At 47.0% G+C, this 21,860-nt stretch overlaps 1 protein-coding gene across 1 annotated transcript in view; it reads right to left on the bottom strand.

Moving 5' to 3' along the window:
- Window positions 1-16,803, bottom strand: part of TEDC1 (tubulin epsilon and delta complex 1) — a 66,382-nt gene extending 49,579 nt beyond the window's left edge. Inside the window, exons 1-3 of the mRNA XM_066324863.1 lie at window positions 16,659-16,803; window positions 15,739-15,817; window positions 10,310-10,512 (exon numbers count right to left, since the gene is read on the bottom strand). Of these exons, the coding sequence (XP_066180960.1) occupies window positions 10,310-10,512; window positions 15,739-15,817; window positions 16,659-16,802 (426 nt within the window). The 5' untranslated portion in view covers window position 16,803. The remainder of the gene's footprint in view (window positions 1-10,309; window positions 10,513-15,738; window positions 15,818-16,658) is intronic.
- Between the last annotated feature and the right edge of the window lie 5,057 nt (window positions 16,804-21,860).

The following is a 21,860-nucleotide window of genomic DNA, read 5'->3' as shown; positions in this document are numbered from 1 at the left end:
ACATTGATGGTATTTAAACATATGTGCTTTCCTGCTTCACAGATTTCCATGTTCAGTAAAATCTTATAAAGATCCAGCTGGCAGGCAAAGCTTGAATACAGTTCCAATTTGGATCCTAAACTAACAATGCAAACTGTAAAATGAAGAGATTTAATCTTGCCTTAAATGCAGATTTCAACAGAAAGTGTGTCTACAACCACGATCAAATAACCCCCTAACACTTGTTTTAACCTAAATATCTCCAGCTGATAGGGCCTCTATTACAGTGAGCGTTCCTATTATTGATATGCACAAAAATGCTGCTCTGATCACACACCAAACTGTATCAATGGTACAGGTTTGTTCCTTTTGTTCTGTGGCCCAGATAAACACATGCTATAAATCACAGAGGTGTGGGGCTGGTAGAGGGCTTCTCCCTTTAAAGGCACAGATTCATCTTTAACAAAAAACAGAAAAGTTTGTGCCAACATGCCAACTCCAACATCTATCTTTTTCTTCTGCTCGTTAGTCTCCAGGCTCCTAATCCAAGGCACTGTGTCCTAGGACACTGCAGTCTGAGCTAACTACATCCACAGTTTTTTGGGGCAAAACAGGACGGTTTCTGGACCAGGAAACCATACAGACATATTTACCAAGCTATCCATTGGCATGATAAGCCAAGCAGATGGATATTAGTCATGGCAGCAGAGAAAACCCCTGTGTAAAGAACATTAAAACACCTCACATAAGCAGCTAGAAAGCCACAAGGCCGAACTTGGGAATCCCAGATTAAAATCTGCATTGTCCATAATTTACAGTTCTACTCCAACTTCCCTTGTTAGAGGTTTCAGAAGAGCACAAATACTGCTCTCCTGGGGATTTATTTCAGGAAGGAATGGCATTACACCCGATTGCTTTGGCAGTACGGTGACAAACACCATGCAGAGCTAATTTTATTGTAGCAACCTGCCTTATTAATATTAAAATAAGGAAGCCAGCCAATGCATTTTTAACAGGATTTCTCCATTATTTATTTCAGATACAGCACAAAGAAAGTACTTTTGCTATGAAATACTTAGCCTGGCATAAAGTAAACAAGGTAGAAGAAAAAAAGGTCTTGCATATTATACTGTGACCTCAATTTCCTGTCCCATCTTTACAATCTAGGACTATTTACTGCTCTCCCAGTGGGTGAAAAATCCCTAAAACACCAGCCCAAGCCACAGGCTTTGCTTTGAGTATCACTGTGAATTTATCTCCTCTATGCAGCAATACAGGTGCACACCTACATTCACTCTGAGACACAGAAGTGCATATTTTTTAGTTCAGCTCATAAAGAAAGCAGCCAAGGCAACCACCCAGAGACCTCAAGGACCTTCCCACACTTGGAATGCTCCATACCACTTTTGGAAGAGATCATTCCACAGCCACTTCCCAGAGAAGCATTTTGCTTGCAAACTTGCAATTAATGCTTCTCTTTGATTCCATTTCAGAGAAGGGATGTGCTTGGATCAGCTGCAGGAATTGGTGCCACAGCTTTGCAGTACAAAAGTCACACGAGCAAACATCAATGCCCTCATCACCATGTTGAGTTTTTTCCCCATTACTGGTGATACCTGCGCTGGTCTGGTCAAACTGGGTGATGTGGACCTGCCAGAGCACCCCTGGTCAGCATAACTGAGGAAAATTAATTAAGCAGAAGATAGAATGAAACTCCTCATTTCCACTCCCACCTTAACTCACCCCAAAGGAGCTTTCTACCCTAAAACTCCAAGTACTGCTGTTAAAACTTCAGTATCCCTTCACTGGCAAAACTAAGAAAAGCAAGCACAAGCCTGATCAAAGTGACAAGCTTTACACAAGCTCTCTCCAAGCCAGTTTCTGAACTATCACCCTTCCCACACTTCAGCTCTCCTGTGGTAAAAGATCCAGGGGAAATAAACAGCTAAGCCCCAGAAAAAACACACCATCCATCACCATACCAGTTAAGGTAGCTCACAAACGACAAAATCTACCCCAGGCTCACAAATACAGCTCTGGCTTAGTCAGACCTAAACGTGATTTATTGTCCCAAAAGCATATATTTAACAATTTTGCAAGGCAGCCCAGAATTCAGTCTTTAACACACAAGTTTTGCCCCAAACATTCCATCCCAAGCTATTTCAAGTCAAATTATTAAAAAAAAGGATGTCAAAGTGTGAATAGGCTTGTGGTTAGACAATGCAGCAAGTGTATTAAAAAAACCCCCAACACTGCCAAAGTCCTCCTGGCAGAATTGTTCTGAGCAGACAAGTCAGAGTCATGAAATACAGTGAACTGAAAAAAGCCATCAGTATGAAAGTACTCAGAGGAAAAGAATAAGGGGTGGCAGAAAGGAAGGTGTAAAAAAGCCACGGTGCTTCATCAATTTTCAGCCACATTCCATGCATCTGAGAAAACAACTTGCATGCAACGTGCTTAGAGAGAAATTAAAGATGAAGAAGTTTCAACTTCTACAGCAGAAATGAAGCTATTCTTTTTGGTTTGAAATACAAAGCAATCCCATGTTATTAGAAATCAGAGAGGTGTACCAACAGTGGATGGAGATAAATTAAACAAGTACTTCATCATATAAATACTTTATCAAAGATCAACAGAGGCGCAGTGTGTGTTTGCAGACGTGAGAAGGGAGCTACTCACTACTTGCTCTATTTGAGGATTTTAGTGACTTGGTACAGAGTAGATCTTGTTCTGTTCATACCCTTTGAATTACACAAACTCCCAAAACTGATTCAATGCAAAATTTCTTGCAGATCCGGTGATATGCCACAAGCAGGACTGCAGAGGAAACACTCTGCTGTGCAACTTCATCTGGACTTTCTATACTATTCCTAGTGACACAGGAATATTTAACGGTTGTAAATCCTTACCTTAATAAACTCACTGTGTCCTGTGCAGGCAATGGAAAAGCAAAGGCTGTGCTGCCTGCACTGCTGGAAAACACGGTGATGGCAGGGCTGCCTCCCCCAGAGATGCTCTTTTCTGACTGTGAGCTGCCACCTGCCGGCCCAGGACAGAGCCCAGCTCATCCCCACCGAGCTGTGCCTTTCCCTGGCATCTTCCAAATCCCTGCAAGCAGCAGCTCTCTGCCTCCACATGTGGACAACCAGCAAAGAACCTGCTGCTCATGCTACCTACCCATGGAGAAACAAGCCTGCTGGAAGATGGATAAGATGTTTAACCTATGGATAGATGCACTCGGTCAACTCTCTGACACTAATCCTTGAGCAGAGCAACACAAAGCAAGTGCCAGCTGAACCCTCCAATGCACATTCCCAGCCCACTGCTCACCTGCATTGGACTTTCTCTGGGCCTAGACAGAAAATATTTACTTGGTTACCACTCAAATCTTAGCTACACTAAGCACACAGCCTGGTATCATAAAGGTGGGTAGGAGCACATTTTGATCCTCAGTGCAGGGCTCAGGAAAAACAAGGCAATCACATAAATCAAGCCAATAAAGTGCTTCTGCAGCTTTTACTGAGCGCTCGTTCCGAACCGCTCGTAATTCAGACAATGGTTTTGATGTGACATAACATATGTTAACTTCTGTAATTACACATCTTTAAACAGAACATAATTTATTTTTTTTTAATTAAACACCATAGCCAGAAATAACAGTATCAGACATGCTTTCTTAATTAATATAGCCATATATCTATCTGCAGGAGGAGAAAATGTGAAAAGGAACAATCTGAACAGATGAATGCGAAAGGGACAGCACTATTTTCATTAACAGCACCATAAACAACACCAATTGGATTTCCTCCTAGACAAGGCAGGATCCAGATTAGATTTATGCAGGCAAAGATGGATGGTGTAAAAACCTATTCCCACGTGGTGCACATACCAATTAAATCTCCAGATATTTGCACAGAAGAGTAAGTTTTCCACAAACATAAGTGCTCACAACATCGAAGTTACACTCATATGGCATTCAGCAATTAAAATAAAAGAAGTGAAGTCCTGTGTTTCCGCAAGGCCTTTTAGCTTTTAAATCTCTCTGCCTTTTGTAAGAATTACTACTCACAACAGCACTCCCAAGAGCTTACTCTTGGCAAAGAGTGAAAAAGAGAAGGTGCTGAGGGAAGACAGAAAATGTGAACACAGCTCTTACCCATGCCTGCCTTGTTCAAACAAGCTTCTCTGGCAGTAGCCACAGGCCTGAGGCACTAGAGCACATCAAGTCCTTTATCCCATCCCTCCCCACTCATTTGGGAGGTTATTTAAGAGCTCTGCAACACAGCAAAAGCACTGTGTCTTTAAAAGAGCTCATCAGCACAGCCTGATCTTTGGAGCTGCAAGGTTTTAACAGAACATTAAAATCCCAATGCTCACTGCATTATATATTCAGACAAAACATGGAAACGAAACATCCTAAGAGCAACGCTTGACAGGGTAGACCTGAACTGGGAGAACCTTCTGCAGGGCTCATGAAATGCAATATGCACATAATGTCTTGCACGGCTTATTTTCCCCCCTGCCTACAGCTGTAATTCCCCTTATCCACAGCCACTTGCTCCACTGGAGACAGAAAGATGCAGCTCCCTGCAGACACAGCACACCTGGAGCTGGAGGAGCACAGGGGAACAGCACCTGCCCTCCAAGAGAGAGGAGGCAGAGCTCTGCCCTGGGTAGGAGCCTACCATGCCCCTCTCCACCCCTTCCTTAAGGAAAAGCCCTCCTGAGGGAAAAGTGCTTCATTTCAAAGGATCCTCTCAAGTGAGTCAAACCCAGGTCGCTTACGGTGGGCCACCAAAAAGAGATGTTCGTGTTTAACTCAAAAGGCTGGGAAGATAATCAGAAGGAACCAAAGGTACTGGCTGCTCCCCAGCACTGGAGGGCAGGAGAGGTGCTGAAACATCTCAAAATCCCCTTTGTTTCCCCAGCTGCCAAGGAAGGAGCTCCCTTCCTTGTGCTGGATTTCAGCAGAGTACTAGTATGACCACAGCAAAGCTTCCACCCAGCATGCCAGTCCTCATCCTCCTGTCCTCGCACAGCTCACGTGCCTGCTGCTGAACCCCATCCAGAACGCACCAGCTGGAATGTCAATTCAAGAAATTCTGCAATTCAGACACTACCAGACACAGGGCAGAGTCAATAAATTATAAGCCTTTCTGATCAGTTCAGACTTGTCTTTTAGAGTGTTTTACTTTGACATGCTGTCTGGAAAAAAAAAAAACAAAAAAACTTCTTAATTGTGCATTCACTGTATCAAACGAAGACAAATGTTGGTAACTGCACATCCTCCAGTGTAGCACAGGAAGAAGGTACCATGACAAGTTCAAAGTACGCTACAACAGACTTGTCAGCCAAACTGAGGTGAGGAAAATTCTGCAGGAGAAACTTCAGGGATCCGGAAACCTCTGCTCAGGTTTCACAGATGGCTTTTAAAAAAAGAGTCTTCCTTAGCAGCTACTGAATCCAGCAACAGTAATAGCAGGAAAAGGGCAAAATCATAAATGCTGAGAGTTACTAAGAAGACAGGAGGACAAAGAGAATAGAATGTAAGCCGAGGGAGTAAGGGAGGAAAACCAAAAAATGAAAGCTGACAGACTAATACAGCCCATAAAGATCTGGAAAGTAATTACGCTTCTGAGTCAGAATCAATAAGGTTAATAAAATTCCCTCCTCTATCCTCACTGGAATTGATGAAGATGTGGAAAAAAATGCAGAAAACTACTCTTCACTGAAACTAGTGCCCAAGGTTTCCAGGTTTTCTGCTGGGGGGAACATCGAGCCTGGCTGCTTCTTTAACACTTTCCTCTAATAACATGGTTTATGGAACAGCAGTGACTGTCAAGTTGTCTGTAAAAGAAAGGCATTTCAACAAGATCAGACCAAGCATAAGCCTTGCTATACTGGAAATAGCCAGTGAGCCAAACTAGACCATGACAAACAAAAGATTAATCAAATTGCAAACCTAAGGATCAGAAGGCATGTTTATCTTCATTTCTGCCCACCAGAAGCAATTAAACTGAGTTCATTTTGGCATGCCAGAGACACATGTATGAATTCTAAGCACAAGAGACATAATAGCCCTATTTGTTGATTACTACAAATTCACAAAAGGGGAGGGGCATCCAATTTCACTCAGAGGGCTGGAAGCAGACAGAGGGAATTAGTGGAAACAAGAACCAATGTTTGTACAACATCTCCTGATGATCATGAGGGATATAACATCACTACACCCATTTAAAAAGCTCAACAGCCTCCACACATAATTAAATTACAGGGCACACAGATTAATTTCAGCTGTAGAAATAAAAGCAGTACAGGCAGGATTCCTTCCTGGAAGCAGAAGGAATACATGCTCACAGAGTACTGCAATGACCTGCCCAAACCATCACAGATTTGGAGAAAGCTGGGATGGTATCACTGAAATTTAAAAAGCGAGGTAAATACAAATTAATCAAATATTGAATGTGCTAAAAAGGCAAGTTTATATCAATTACACGCTTCTCAGAGAGAATGAGAACTCCCCAGGTGTGCCTCACAAGTTCAGTGAAGGAGACAGTTTCGGCTGCAGGTTTTCAGCTGTGTCTTGTACACGGATTTGTTACGTGTGAATAGGAATCAATAAATGGCACTTGAGAATAACTGCCTGTACGTGATCACCAAAGCAACAGAAGACATTGAGACAGCCATCACAACAGTGCTTATCTGAGATGGAAATCCACAAGGGGTGTCAAAAGCCTCTGAAAACCATGTCCATCAATTACTGGCCCAGTGCTTTAATGCAATTAACAGACGAGGATTCCCAAGCAGACACTTTGGTACATCAATGTGAGCCTCCAACTCAGACTGTACTTAAGTCTCTATAGATCTAACAAGAGTTAGTGGTTTCTTTTTCTAAAGAGCTGGCCCATGCAACGTTTGAACTTTCACTTGCTGCCTCTGGAGTCACCAACCTGCTGACAGATGAGCACAGTAAATTCGGAGAACTTGAACTGCGGCAGCCCAGCTCCAAAGTTTATACGGGACTGTGGATTCCCTCCTCCTTCTCCTGCACAGCAACACAGTTTGCTCCTTTAACTCTTTCTCCTCCCAGTTAATAAACTTCACATGCTATAAGAGAGCACAGCTAAGGAAAGACCCTTCAGAGCCCTGCTCACTGGGGCAACCTGCCACAGGCACCAGGGTCCTGGCTCAGGTGAGAGTCCAGCACTACCTTGCCAAAAAACAGGAGCTGGAAGTGCCCTGAAGGAATTTCTCAGCTAACACACAAAGGCAGCAAACCCCCAGAACCACACCAAGCTACCAACCATGCCTGTCCTTACCACAACTACCTCACACCAAGTTCTGACTACATTAGCACTACCTCTTACCAACTCTTTCATCATCTTTGAGTTTATCATTTCAGGAATCACTTAACTTTTGATTCTGAAGATGTAAGTGCATGGTAAAGTCAGCTTGTGGAAGCCTTTCCCAGCTCAGGATCAAAAGATTCAGAATTCCACACAGAACTTCACCTCCTTGTCCATCATGTGTCATGAACAGCCCTGTACCTCTAAAAATCCTTCAGAGCTGATGGAAGTGTTCAATTTGCAGGGAAAGAAAACCGTGTTGCTAAGGAACTGCAAAGGAAAAAAAAAAGGCCAGAGTGTGGTAGTCTGAAATGAAATTTCTTAAATTAATTGGCCCTTTATATGCTGGGTATTTGGCACATTATCAGCAATTCAGCGGGCTTTGTCTTAAAGTTAGGCTGAAAAAATAGTCAGAACATGACTGCACACTTAATTTAGGGATTAGCTCCATTCTCTCTTCTCACACAACAGACCCTGTTCATCTTCGTGGACTTCAGACAAAATTTTAAAAGCAAACCACACGGATTTTAGTTTGAACTAGAGCTATGCCTACAGTTACTGAGACTCCTTTCCTTTTAAATGAAGACAAAGAGTAAGGAGTCTCTCCAAATTTATTCCCACTGGAAGACCAACAGATGTACTTTTCCAGCAAGTACTAGCTTTCACACTTTCCTCATTTTGGCAGAGACCTCAGCCATGCACAGAACCAAATGTATTTCATGGATTTTTGTTCTGCAACATTTTCACTTCAAGAAAATATTTTCAATTGTTTGTAACCATTAAAGATTCCATTCAGTGTAAGATTTTTCAAGTACTCAACTGAGAATTTCATTTCAGTTGTTTTAACGAGCCTTTCTTTTTTTTTTTCTTCTGTTTTTTGAGACAGATCTTTCCCAAGTGATGGTTTTGTCCTCTTCTCTTAGCTTTTTCCTTCACTTTACTGAAATAGAATAAAGACTGCAGACACTACACCTTTTGTGTGTCAACTTACAAGATGTCAGGTAGCAAAGTGACAACCTCACCTTCCTCTCCTCTCTTACTGAGATTTTGGGGTTTTATTGCTGAACACTGGCTGGTGAGCAGGCTTTGCCACATGGTTATCTCACAAAATAACAACAGCCAGCAAATAATATCTAAAAACAACAAAACCTAACACTTTTATGAAACAAACAAACAACAGGCTCTCCTGAGTGGTTTACAAGGAGCTGATTCACTGACCAAAAGGAGGTGTGTGACCCACCACTGCCTCCTTCCATCCTTGCCAGTGCATTCCCAGGTCTTCATTTGGTTCGCTTCTTAAGGCTGAATTTATTTGGTTTGCAATGCCCAGTTGATCAAATAAAAGATATGACCTCTCCCTCAAAATTCCATCTGTTTTAACTTTGTTGTGATGGAGAATCACAAACCCAGTAGTTTTGCTGGAACTACATCTTTTTTTTCCCTTGTAAATATCTATTTTTATTGGAGCATGAAAACTGCTGGATGAACACCATACAAAACATGTTTCCATTAATACAGCGAGCTTTACATACAGAAGCTAACTGCAACTTCCAGTCTATACAATTTTTGTCTGGTCTATTAAAAAAAATCAGACCCTTAAGCCTTTCCCAACACTGTTTCGCACAGTTATTGAGTAAAAATATTTAGTATGCATTCCACGCTTTTTGAGAAACACAAGTACAGCAGGTGAGAACTGCAGTGAAAGACACACCAGTATGTGTGGCCATAAGAGATAACATTGTATTACCATACTTCTTTCATCCCTTTTTGGGAAATGCAAAACTTAAAGCCTTCAGAGAAAATAACACAGGTGCAGCCCCACTGCCTGAATTCGTGTCACATTTCACTTGTCACTCTTTTGCAACAGAAATTAAGGGCACAAAAAAAAAAACCCGCTGCTACCACAGATGAAAAACAAGAAAAAGGTAAAAGAGAAGTCTCAAGTAAAAAGTTCTCCAGCAGCGTGCTTTTTCTGAAATCTCAAGGCACCCTTCACATAAGCGGATGGCACTGCCACTCACAGCTCAGCCTCTTGTGCTCCCTCTTCTGTGCAGCAAATAATTGTAGTGCAGCAAGAGTGGTCCCTTTCCTCAAACTACTTCTTCTAATGTTGTTACAAAGAGGATTCTTTCCTTTGAACTGTTTTCCACTTGTACAAGTGTTTTCCTTCTGAAGACACTGTTTTTACATTGCAGCTTTCCAAACTTTTGCTTTCCTGCTCTGCTGCCCCCTAAAAAGGCTCTAGAAAACCAGGGAAAAAACATGTATGGGTTCACGAAAGACCACAGACCTTAGACACCCCAAGATTATCAGCAGGTTTGGTTTCTGACCTACAATGTCCTTTGCCAAAACACTAAGAAGTTCGGTGAGTCTATCATTTTGAAGCAGACTGAGCAGTAATTAGCGTCTGACTAGATGATACTTTAGAACAGACTTTCTATGTACTAAAAGCTTTTATGAATGAAAAACGTAACATACTCCACTGTGTTCTCAAAGAAGTTACAAGCTCATTAGTTACCTCAAGAGCAGGACCCACCATTTGAGACCTTGTTGTTTGCAAAAGGTATTATTTGCCTTACCCTTACCTGCTCTACCCAACAGTGCCAACACAGCCAGCATTCACTGGTAACCTGTTTGCCTCCCTGCAGAACCCCCCACAGTTCAGTCTGGGAGCCCAAAGCACAGAAACAGAGAGATTGGAGAGATTCACTTACTTGCACTCCTCCACAGTGGTCTCTCACCTACACTGGAAATAGAAATCAGGGAATTCAGGCAGGGGTGGGAGGCTGATAAACAGAAAGAACCCAAATGACCTGCAGGCATAAAGCTTAGAGAAAGGAAAGCAAATTGATGCTGGCCTTTTTTCTGAAGTCCCTCATGTGCCAAGGCACCACGACAGCACCCAGCCCACGCTGGTGGCCCCACAGCTGCTCTGCCAGGTGACGGGTGGGCAGGGTAGGGCAGAAGGACACAAGCACGCTCACCGAGCACACAGCGGCCTCGTCCCCGGTCTGCAGTCTGTTGTGAGCCAGCAGCTGCTCCAGGAGGCCCAGGCTGTGCAGCAGCCAGGAGAAGGCCAGCAGCAGCTCCCGACTGCCCGCCGAGCCATCAGCCGGGAGCCGCTGGAGCTGCCGCCGGCCGTAGCCGTGGTACCACAGCGCCCACTTCACAAACTTCACCTGGGCACCTGCAAGAACAAAACAACTGAGGGCAGCACACTGCACCAAGGCACTCCATCACTCAGCCCCAGAACTCCTCTCAGGCCAGCATTCTCCAGCCAGCCTCAGGAAGACAGTAAGGACTTAGTCTTTATCAACAACCGGTGAGGGACAGAAGGCAAAGGTTAAAAGCCTTCTTCATACTGCCTCGTTCTGATTACAGCATCTGCTGCCCAGGGGAAAGAAGAAATTCGAAGTTGGGATCAAGACCAGTAACACTCTCTTGGAAATTACCAAAGGCGACAAAGGGAACTAGCCACCCCCACCACAATGGGACTCCAATTCACCTATTCATTTTTTATGAGTCACCGAGCCTGCTATGAATTAGTAAACACTCTGAATCACTTCACTCCTGAACTAAACTGGAATTTAGAGATAGGAGTTTCACAGCCTGCTGGAAATCTCTGAGCACCAGAGAGCAGAGATAATGCAGCACAGTACATGGGCTATTAAATTCTCAGAAATGCCCTGATCCATATTCCTTCACACCAGCAAATGTTACCTGACAGCTACACGACAGGCACTGCAGGGCTGTAAAATACTGAGGAAACACAGAGAAAGTTATTATTAAAAAAGGTTCTGCCCAGTAAGCCTTGGCTCTGTACTAAGTCAAAAACAGAATAAAGAACACAATTAGGGGGACAGTGAAAACAACATATACTGGCTAAGAACAAACAGTTGTAAAAGGAAGACCTACTCAAAAAGTTTCTGGAGTTCTCTGAGGGCAACAAGAAGCACGAGATTAAGGAAGATTCAACCAATGCAAGACATTTAGAGCTCCCACTGAGATTCAGCTTGCACAAAGAAACCAAGGCACTCCAGTGGAGGGAGAGGAAAAGCCCTTGAATCAATGACAAGTGCCCAGCAGACAAGAACCAGAGGGCAGGAACAAACAGTGGTTTCACGTGAGGGCTCTGTGCTGAACCAGCTGCTGTTCAAACTCAAAATGACACTTAGACAACGTGACAGTGACAGAAAACCTGGTGCTGATGTGATATTAGTCGTAAAGAATGCAGGCAGATCATGAAGGACTGCAGAACCTTGTGCCTAAGCTTTAAAAAGTTAGATAAAAGTATTTTTAGAAAAAATGAAAAATTATGTGCACAAAGAAAGAAATGTTCCTAACTTTACTGATTTACACCGTAAGACTGGGTCTGGAACTGCTCAGTGAGCTCAGGAACACAACCTCAGATGATAAGGTTTTTAATGACAGTATCACAATTGGTTCTGACAGGCATCCAAAGGCAAACTCAGTGCGAGAAACCTAGCAAGGACACTAAACAGAACACAAATACCCACTGTGACCCTTATTTCTTCTCTCCCATAAAGGCTACAGAAGATTGGGAAAGAAATAAAGAGAAAGGACAAATACTATCACAAGTACAGAACAGCTGCATTGTAAGAAGCGATGAAGTAGGCCAAGAAGATGAGTAAGAATGGATGTGACAAAACTCTTCAAAATCCTGAGTGCTGTGCAATGGGTGAAGAGTGGATTATTTGTTTGCACAACACTCAACACAAGAACTGTGAGCCACCAAAGCTAGCAAGCATGTGAGTCAAAACACAACAAAAGAGATGCTCTTCACACATGTAGCAAAATTCTGAAATTGCTCACTGTGGGACACTATGGACTCTTATTTAAGAGTCACTCAGGCTCAAGGAGGAACTGGATTTACAGAACAGCAGTTTATGGTAACTTATGAAACACAAACATATCCTCTCTGGACTGGAAAGTCTGAGATGTAAACTGCTAGAGGCTGAAGGAATATTCCCCCATGCCATGAAAGCATCCTTCTAGATTTGCTCTTTTCTTTCCCTTGGACATTCACTTTGACAGCTGTCACAGCTGGGTGGAGCTAGAGGAATCTACAGTTTCATGCAATTTAGGCATCCTTACAAAGCAGAAGACCTTGATCACTCCATTTGCTCTTTCCACAGAACCTGTGAATGAAGCAAGCAGCTTCCCTTACCCATGTCAGGGTGGCAAAAATGCCTATGGCCCGCTAAAAATGTTGCTACAGATGTGAACCCAAATCCCTCAAGCACATGAGGAGCATGGAGATATCAAGATTTTATTTTGATCACTCGTGAACCTTCTTACATGAGCAGGGTTTTCATGCCATCCTTTCCTTTTTTGTGTGCATTTGTCAAGAAAGGTGTTGCCATAACACGTAACAGCAGAAATACCCCAAAAGGAAGGATGATCAGTACAGGCTTTCCTCCTTTTTCAAAGCAAATAAGCATCACATGCTGCCATCTGCAGTTCAAGGAGCTCTTCAAAAAAATTACATATCAAAGTGGAGGAAAGGAGAGCAAGTCAGGTTGTCTTTTGGGGTTTTTTTAACACCATTTCATTGCTTTGATACCTCTCTCAGGCCAGATTCACCACCTAAATTTCTGTGTTGTTCTGGTCCTTCATCTCCCCCTCTTTCATGTCTCCCTCTGCAACACGCTGCCCTCACAGGAGAGGGTACAGCTGGTGTAGCAGGCAGGAACTGGGAGTGAGCAGTCAAGGCATGGATCTGGAACTGGGGCTCCAAGAGCCTTCCCCTGACCTTGGAGAAATCCCTTCGTTTTCCTCACCTCTGCAGTGCTCAAGGTAAAAGGCTAAAGTATAAATGGCTGTAACGGTTATGTGAGTACTCAGGACCAAGATGGATCCTTCTGCAATGTGCAACTAAGAGAGAGGAAAAAACATCACTCAGCTAGAAGATAACACCAGACACCTCTCTGACATCTTCTTATGGCATTAGGATTAGGAAATTTATACAGAAAGACCTTCACAAGGCTTCCAACTAATCCCCTTCTCCACAGATATCATTTATAAAAGTATATTCAGCAAGTAAGACCAAGCTGGGGATAAACCTCAGGGTTCAGTTCACTTAAAACTATATTCAAGCTGTGCTCTTCCACTGTGAGTCATGACAAATATTTTCAGTGATTTACAAGATGATATTCAAATAAGGGCTATGCACTAGCCTGGCAGGCTAAAATGGAAAGAAACTACAAACCAAGTACAAGCACAGACACAGATACATTATGCCCTCAGACAAGAAACACCTGCATAGGTAGTGGTATTATAGGAAACTACTGCTTCAGAACAACATTTTCTGCTACATTTGTCAAACAAACAAAAATCTATTGCAGCTCCAGACCTCTTTCCCATGCTATAAAAAACTCAGCAGCATTTCCAGACAAGAAATATTTCCTCCAACTATCCAAATGCATATTGCACTACTGCCTGGTATGGCTGACAAGTTGTTAACCAAGTTCATCAGCCTCTGTAAAGCACAAGCAGCATGAAACCATCAATCATGATTTCATCAGCAAGGTTACATCCAGAGTATTCATACAGCTTACTCTGACTCTGCACTGTCCTGTGACCCACTGCAGTAACACGTTTAAGGGGCTGGATTTTACAGTAAGTTTACACCAAAGTTTGCAGTTAAGTGCTTTTCCCTGTGTGAAGAAAAAATTCTCACAGAACAAGAAACCAGGAGGCAGCTGCAGAATTTTAGAACCACTGACTGGCAGGCTTCAGTGAGGATTCCTGAACCAGCCAAAGATCAGCGTTTCCTTTTGAAAAGTAAAGGATACGAGATCACTGGAAAATGGCTTCTCTTTTCCAGAAAGCTGTTTCTATGCACACAGTAACCTCTACAAAGGAGCCTTCACAGCCTTCCTCTGGGATACGGCAACTGCTGCTCCCCTTGTTTTAACCAAGGTAATTAAGAGGTTGTACAAAAAAGAGCAAGGAAAAGGAAAGCTTGATCTGTGGACTAAGGCACTAGACTTGGATTAGAGGAATCTGTTTCAATTCTCTATTGTGTAAAAGGATCCTACACAAACCTGAGAAAGTTATTTAGTGCCTGTGCCCAAGGCTTATTTCATTTGCATTAAATACACCAGAGAGACCAGAGCTGGGGCAGAGAAGAAAAGCAGTAAAATATTGATTGTGTTCACAACAGACAACTCATTCACTTGCCAAGCAAAAGTAATTAGTGTCATTTGAAAAACAGTACAGCTCTCCAGCCTGAATTTCAGCTTTAATCACCAAACTGTGACTAAAATGTTTCTCAGAAATCAGCTGAGCAGCTCTTAGCAGAAGAACCACACATTGTTACCTCACAATATACCAGTGGAGGTTGTGCTTGCTCTCTCTAGAGTCAGGAACCTGCCACATGCACTTGGAAATTCTATCCCCAAATGCCACAGGCAATTAGTATGGGAGCAGCCAGGATCCAATAAGGTTGCACATGTGCAGGACCACATCCATAATGCTGTGGAAGACAGTCAATAAACAGCCTTGCCCCACACAGCAGATTGTGCACAAGTGGAAAAATAAAACAGCCACATGAAAAATAACAGTCCTGCGAGTAACAGGACTTCCTGCTGAGCTACCAGCAAAACTATGCTGGTTTTGTTCTGCATTCCACAATGCTTAACCTTTCTTAATTCCCTTTGCAGAGCCACCAGACTCACGGCTATTCAGGGGCTTAAACAGTGTTGTTTATGGTGTTTTGCTTTCAAAGGCAAAAGTGAATATTAAGTGGATTTGGTATGAGGAGACCTTGATGCCTCACAATACAATTCTCATACAATGAAAAGGCTTCAGATAAACATATTTCAAGAGAGAAGATGGGGAGTAGTGTTGCACTTGGAATAACATAAATTTAAGAAGTAAATAGTCTTCTGCTATTTTGATAAGCTAATCTGCATTCAGCTCCTCTCTGGAGCAGTGACCCTATTCATAAAGACATTGCTCACAGTTCCTCTTAAAATAATCACACGGTCTATTTCTTGTTTTGTCTTGAACTTCAATCCAAAACACTGCCTTTATGGTTCTCAAGTTGCAATTCCTGGCTCTGACACAGGACTGGACAGAAAAGCACCAACAGAATCATGGGAATAGGAAAAGAAGGAACCAAAGGAAAATCAAATCTACTTCTGTGTTTGCAGATACTGAGAATGCCTAACATCACTGCAGAGATTCACCTGCAAGAAAATCTCACACGGATGCAAGAGCTGGGGAAACATCCCAGTTTACTCCTCAGTAAACCTGACGCCTAGGACCTTGGTGGCGTGTTCAACACAGAGCACTCACGACAGGGAGTAAGGAGCCAAAGGTGCTACAAAACCAGGGCCAGTTCTTCCCCAGGACAGATGGAAACTGCAGTCAGCCAGAATGATGTTACCTATGGCATCAGACTCTGTCCACCTGCCCCTGTGGATCTGCTTCAGAAGCACATACAGCAGCCTCCAGAAGTCCAGGCTCTGCAAAAGAGAGGGATGATCAGCAGGAAAAAAATATCTGCTGTATTATTTACTCTTAATTAGGCAATTAAGCCCATATTTGAACATCACATACGGAACACCACACTTGCTGATTTCAGCCAACACCATCAGATCAGGCATTTTATTACCTGCCTCATGAACACAGAATCCACAGAGAGGAGCACCCAGAAAGAAAAAGGGCCAATGTACAGCAAGTCCCAGCACTTCTACTGAGACTCGTGTAGAGGACCATTCCAAAATCTGCTCTGATACAAGCACGTGTGGTACAGCTCACCCGGAGTCAAACGAGCACTTGAACACACTGCTAAGATGTGACCATGAGTGTCAGAAACTCACAAACAAAGAGGCACCAGAGAATGAGTGGGAACTGGGTTTCGCCACACAAGGACGGCATGCTGACAAATTCAAATAGTGATTCTTACGGCTGGAATTTCAGTCAACACTCGTAAAATCCTTAAAATAGCCGATGAAGGGAGGTACCCTGTGTGCGAGCTGGAAGCCTGGGGGACAAAGCAACAAGGCCCAAGCTGGGGTAAGGCAAAGGGCAGCAAACCCCAGATGACACTGAGAAGGTGTCGCAGCCCGGGGTGAAACACCGAGCCTTAAGTTACAACACGGCCCCTCCCAGAGCAGCGAGTTTGCCGAGAGCTCCGTAACACGTGTCAGCCGGGCGCACACCGGGAGCGCAGGGCCTGCCCACGGCTCGGTGCTGCCATCCGGCCCCTGTCCCCGGAGCCAGCCGCACTCCAGTGTCCCGGCGGTCCCCGCCGCCCTGTGCCCGTGCCCCGCAGCGTGTCCGGGCGGAGCGGCCGGCGCTCACCGCCTGCGGCCGGTCGAACCTGGCGCGGCGCAGGGTGTCGGGGGCGGGCCGGGCGCGGGGCGGCAGGGCCCGGCACAGCGCCCCGACGGCGGCGGGCAGCGCCGGGCCGCGCTCCCGGGGCCGCTCCCGCTGCCGCCCGCGCATCGCTCCGCGCCCGCCGCTGCCGGCCCCAGCAGGAGCGCCCTTCCGGCCCGCCCGCCCGCCGCAGCGCCCCCTGGCGGCGGGGAGGAGGCGCTGCGGCCGCGCCGGGCCTGCCTGTGGCCCTGGATGTCTCTGGACCTGTATGTCCCTGGATGTCTCTGCATGCCCCTGCATCTCCCTGGATGTCTCTGCATCTCCCTGCCTGTGTTCCTGGATGTCCCTGCATCGCCCTGCATGGCCCTGCATCGCCCTGCCTGTGTCCCTGGATGTCCCTGCATCTCCCCGCATCTCCCGGACTACCGATGGTCCCGACGCTTATCCCGCCCGCCCGCGTGGCTCGGGGCACAGTGACCCACACATGTCCCGTCCCTGAGCCGTGGACGCGCCTCCTGCCCCGGCAAAAAACACCCGGGGAAGCCCTGCGAACTTCCCCCTCCCTTCCTGCTGGACACAGCTGTTACAAAACCCGGCCTCGGCTCTTGCAAAAACCCAGCTCTGCTGCAGTCACCGGAGCTGCTGAGACGATGGGAGAGCAGGGTTTGGCAGCGGCTGACCTGCGGATATTCCTGCCTGCCTCTTGCTCAGCGATGCGGCCACCTCGGGCCCCAGGCATATAACCCCTGCAATGAGTTAATCCCAGGGATTAATCCTTGGGGGTGCCGTGGGAGGGAAAGGGAGCTGCTGTTTGGGAGAAGCCTGATCTCCTGAGAGAAGTTCACCCATGACCAGGATTTACAGAACCAAAGCCTGGCACAGAGATGGATTCCTGCTGTGGGTTTACAGAGGGAGCACAGCCAGGGACACGGATCTGCTCCACCAGCACTGCGGGGATCCTGCCTGTGCCTGGACATGAGACCTGCTGGAAGCCCCCACCGATGGTTCCTTGGCCAGTTCCCCAGTTCATAGCCCATTTAATGTGCTCACTGTGGATCTAGCACAATATCTTTACTTTTTTTTCCACTAGTATCTGAACAACATGAAACAACATGTGAAATTCCTTCCCGCTACGGAACAGGCTCTTGCAGCCAAATGGCTGCTCGCAATGAGGAGAGAAATCACAGTGGTCCAGAGAGACCTCCAGCCAACCTGAACTGTGTTTGCACTCTGGTTGCTCCTCTCCTGCCTCCCACCCCTGTGCTGGGCAGTGCAGCCCTTCCCAGTGCTGAGTGCTGCTTTAGAGCTCTCTCAGTCCTGTGGATCCTGGCTCCTGCTCCAGCCAGCCCTGAAAGGACCCCTGGGTGTGAGTTTTCCAGGCTCAAGGATTTTTAAAATATCTTCTCTAGCAGCTGTTGTCTCACTTTCCTAATGGCCTGGAAAACATTTTCCTTATCCCTCATCCAGTTCTAGCTCAGCAATCTGTGTCCACTTCTTTGCTCTCCTTCCTAACAGGCTTGGCATTTCCACATGGTTCCTTTCCTTTGGTTTCCAACAGCTCATAAAGTCCTTTTTTACTGCCTAGAGCTTTATCAAACCGGGACAATCCTCTGCTGTCTTTGGCATCCTTCTTGGCTTTCCATGCCTTGCTGCTATCAGGCGCTGTCTGGTCCCTCCATGACACATCGCTTGTCTATTTTGCCCTCCCCGCTGCAGTCTCCAGGCAGGAGGACCTTCAGCTGCAGCCAATTTCCTGTGTTTTCTTGACCACTCCATAAACCCAGCTCAAAGCTATCCCTGTCCCCACACACATTCCTCTGTCTAGGCCTTTCCTCCCAGGGCAGCTGCCAAGACAAGGGCTCTCCTGCATGGCCCAGTGCACGCACAGTGAGTGGTTCTGTCCATTACCCCTCCTCTGAGCTCCTGTCCCCCAACCAACACAGCAACCCCCAGGGCAGCGAACATCAGCACTCAGCAGCTGGGATTCACCCCACCCCAGCACACTGAGAGCCCCGGTGCCACGTCTCCATCCCGCTGGCAGCCCAGCCCCGTGGCACCCCAGCACAGGGCTGGCTGTCCTGCTGGCCAGTGTCCCCTTTCTCCGTGGCTCCTGTGGCACGCAGCCCCGTGGGCACAGCTGACACAGGACGCCTGGCGCTGTGCAGGGCTGGCACTCGGCCACAGGCGAGTTGGAGGCCGGGCAGATCATCCCAGGCTCTCTGGCATGGCACAGCACAGCGGGTGCTCAGCCTAAGGCCCGTGAGGCCCCATTTATCTGCTCTGTCAGCTGCCTGGGCGGTGTTCCCAGGGTGGGAGAAGCCCACGGGAAGGCGGCGGTTTCCTGCTGCAGAGCTGGACCCCGTGCTATGGGCAGATGGAGGAGGTGATGGTGTGACAGCCCCCAGCGTGCTGTCCCAGCAGGGATGGCTATGGGACCCCACTGGCAGCAGAGCCCTGTTGCACCCAGGCCACCCTCAGTTCTCCTCTCCCAAGCAAGAGCATCCTGGCAGATGGAAACCAGCAATGGCTGGCCAACATCAGCACACATGTCATTGTTGTTCACACAAGCCTGATGTCATGGTGGAGATTGGAAGCCTCCAGGACCCACTCTGAAAGAAAGCAGGACAGAGCTGGCTTATCAGCTGGTCCCCTGGCTCCCAGGCACTGAGGCAGATTCGGGGCGAGCATGGCAGCGGGGACCACAATGGGAAGGGAAAGTCTGGGCACATACTAAGGGGCCAGGGATGCTTTAGCTGGGAGAGGCCACTGAACTTTGCCCTCTCTGGGCTCCCGGGCCCATGTAGTGGCACACAGCCACCCATTTTTGGCGCCATGTGTCAGCTGCGGTCATTTCCGTGCAGGGTGACTCAGTGGGGCCAAGGGCGCCTGTTTGCACCGTGCCATGGCAACTCGCCACCACACACGGCCCTGCTGCCTGTGCAGGGTTGCCAGGGATGATGAGGGCAGCCCTATCCCATTGCCTCATGCCGATTGTATGCGATAGCAACCATGCCTGCCCGCTCCAGTGGCACCACAGCCTCCTGATGTCGTCTCAGTCCCGCTCTGCCAAGGGGAAGGTGTGAGCTCTCCTGCTGCAAAAACAACTCCTTTGGTCTTTTGGGGTTTTTTCTTAATGCTTTTATCCCCGTGAAGGCGTGGGCGGGAGCCAGCCTGTCTCCTGGCCAGGCCCCCAAGCCAGGCATCAGCGCTTCCCACACTCCACCACCAGCTCAGGTGGCCAGAGTTCTGCACTTCTCTCCTTGCCCTCTCTTTTTCCTCTCCTTCCTGCAGTATGGTATCTGCTGAGCAGCCATCAGAGCACAGCACAGCTTCCCTCCCTGCCTGCTTGAGGGAGGTCTTGGGTGGCCGGGGCGTTTCACACCCTGAGCAGTTAGGCAGGCAGGCTGCACCACTTTCACTGCAAACATTTCCAGCTTCTCCCCAGCCCTCCTGGCCCTTTTATACACTCTTGCTCTTCCCTCACTGGGACATCATGTTAGGCAGAGTGGGAAAAGGCACGACCTGGCAGCATGCTGGCAGAAAGGAGCCAAGCAAGCACAGGCTGTGAACATTGATTGCCTGCACAGATGCAGCAATGCCATCCTGACCCCATGACATAGTGCAGGTTTTCCTGGACACAAGCAGTAAGTCAGCAGCAGACTTGTGTGTGGGCTGTAATGCCAAAATTCAAGGTCAGCACCCAGCAGCTGGATGCTTAAGAAAGGGGTTGGTGTTTCAGGCCCTCTGATGCAGGACTTTCAGTATGATAAGTGAATTGGGAAGGATTAAAAAGAGGCCTGAGGTCTCAGCAACTCTCTTCTTGGGAGTTTCACCCTTTTTGCTTTAAGAGCCAAGTTCCTCTGCACGGAGAGAAACTCCCTCTGACTTCTTCCCCTAGGGCCTTTAACACAAGACTCACCAAAAGAAGACAGAGGCTTCAGTGGGAAGTCCTTGCACTCTTCCCTCTTGGAAACTCTCCCTGTTTTGTTGAAAATAACTCAAGAGCTGTGAAAGTAAAATTCAGTTCTAGGTGCCTGATGTCAATTTTGCTACTTCCGCTCTTTGCTTGGGCAAGCCACCCAGGACCTGGCAAACATGCCCAGAGCTTTCTGCACCCAGCTGTTCTCCAGCACTGGATCCCAGCAGCAGGAAAGGGTGGCAGTAGAGCAGCATATAACCTCTTCTCCTTGCTCCCTAGCTAAACCTCAGTTTCCGGTACCTCAGTTCATGGTCCCGTTCACTTCTCATTACACCCCTGGTTGTCATACCCAGAGTTCCTCTGCCTTCAGTATCTTCAGTGTTTGCTGGAGCTGTTGTTCTCCAACAGCAACAAGGTTTGACCCCCCCTTTTCACCTCTGCAGAGCTGTTTCCGTTTCTGAGATGGGGCTTCCCCTAACCACTTCTTTGCAGAGCTGGACGGGAAGTCCCATCTCCCCATGCGACCTGGCAGAGCTCCTGCTGCCTAACATCAACTGCACAGTCCCTCTTACCACACTGTCTGCACAAGAAGGCAGATTTCTGAGGCATTAGGACATGGGCAGACACTTTTGTGACCTGTCAGAGCTCTTTGAGCTTAACACAAATCAGCCTTAAAAATCCCCAAAGTGCTGGCACACTAGGTACCACCCAGCTACAGCCTGGTTTCATCCCCATGAGCTCTCCACAGCAAAAAGCAGGACCCCCCTGCAGGCACAGCCCCTGTGCCACTGTTCCCCAGCCAGAGGCTGCACAGATGAGACCCAAAATCATCTCAAGGAAAGTGGTAGAAGGGTCACATCAGTGTCCCCATCAGCGCTGGCACGAGAGGGTGAGTGACCCCATTTGTGTCCCAGCAAGGTAGTGTTGACCCAGACACCCAGCACATGTTAGTCCAGATGTGACCTGAAAGCTGCAGAGCACAGCCCTGTCCAGGGCCCGAGCCTGCTGCCTTCCCTAAGGATGACCCCGAGGAGAACCCTGCTGTAGGGCTTCCAGCCTGAGCTCTCTCCCTTGCCAGCTGCAGGCACAGGGAAACATCTGGCTCCTGCTTCAGATTAAGGTCTGTCAATCTGTGCCGAGAGGAGGACACAGGGTCAGATGACCCTCACTGGCCACTCCTGCCTGCACTGTGCCCCAAAGGTGAAAGGCCCCCCAGCCCCCTCTCTGCTCCCCTCTCCTTTTCTCTTCTGTACAGAAAGCCACAAAGC

The sequence above is a fragment of the Sylvia atricapilla genome, chromosome 9 (assembly GCF_009819655.1).
Source record: "Sylvia atricapilla isolate bSylAtr1 chromosome 9, bSylAtr1.pri, whole genome shotgun sequence".
Lineage (NCBI taxonomy): Eukaryota > Metazoa > Chordata > Aves > Passeriformes > Sylviidae > Sylvia > Sylvia atricapilla.
The sequence above is the reverse complement of the archived record's forward strand: the minus strand, read 5'-3'. Positions and strand labels throughout refer to the sequence as shown.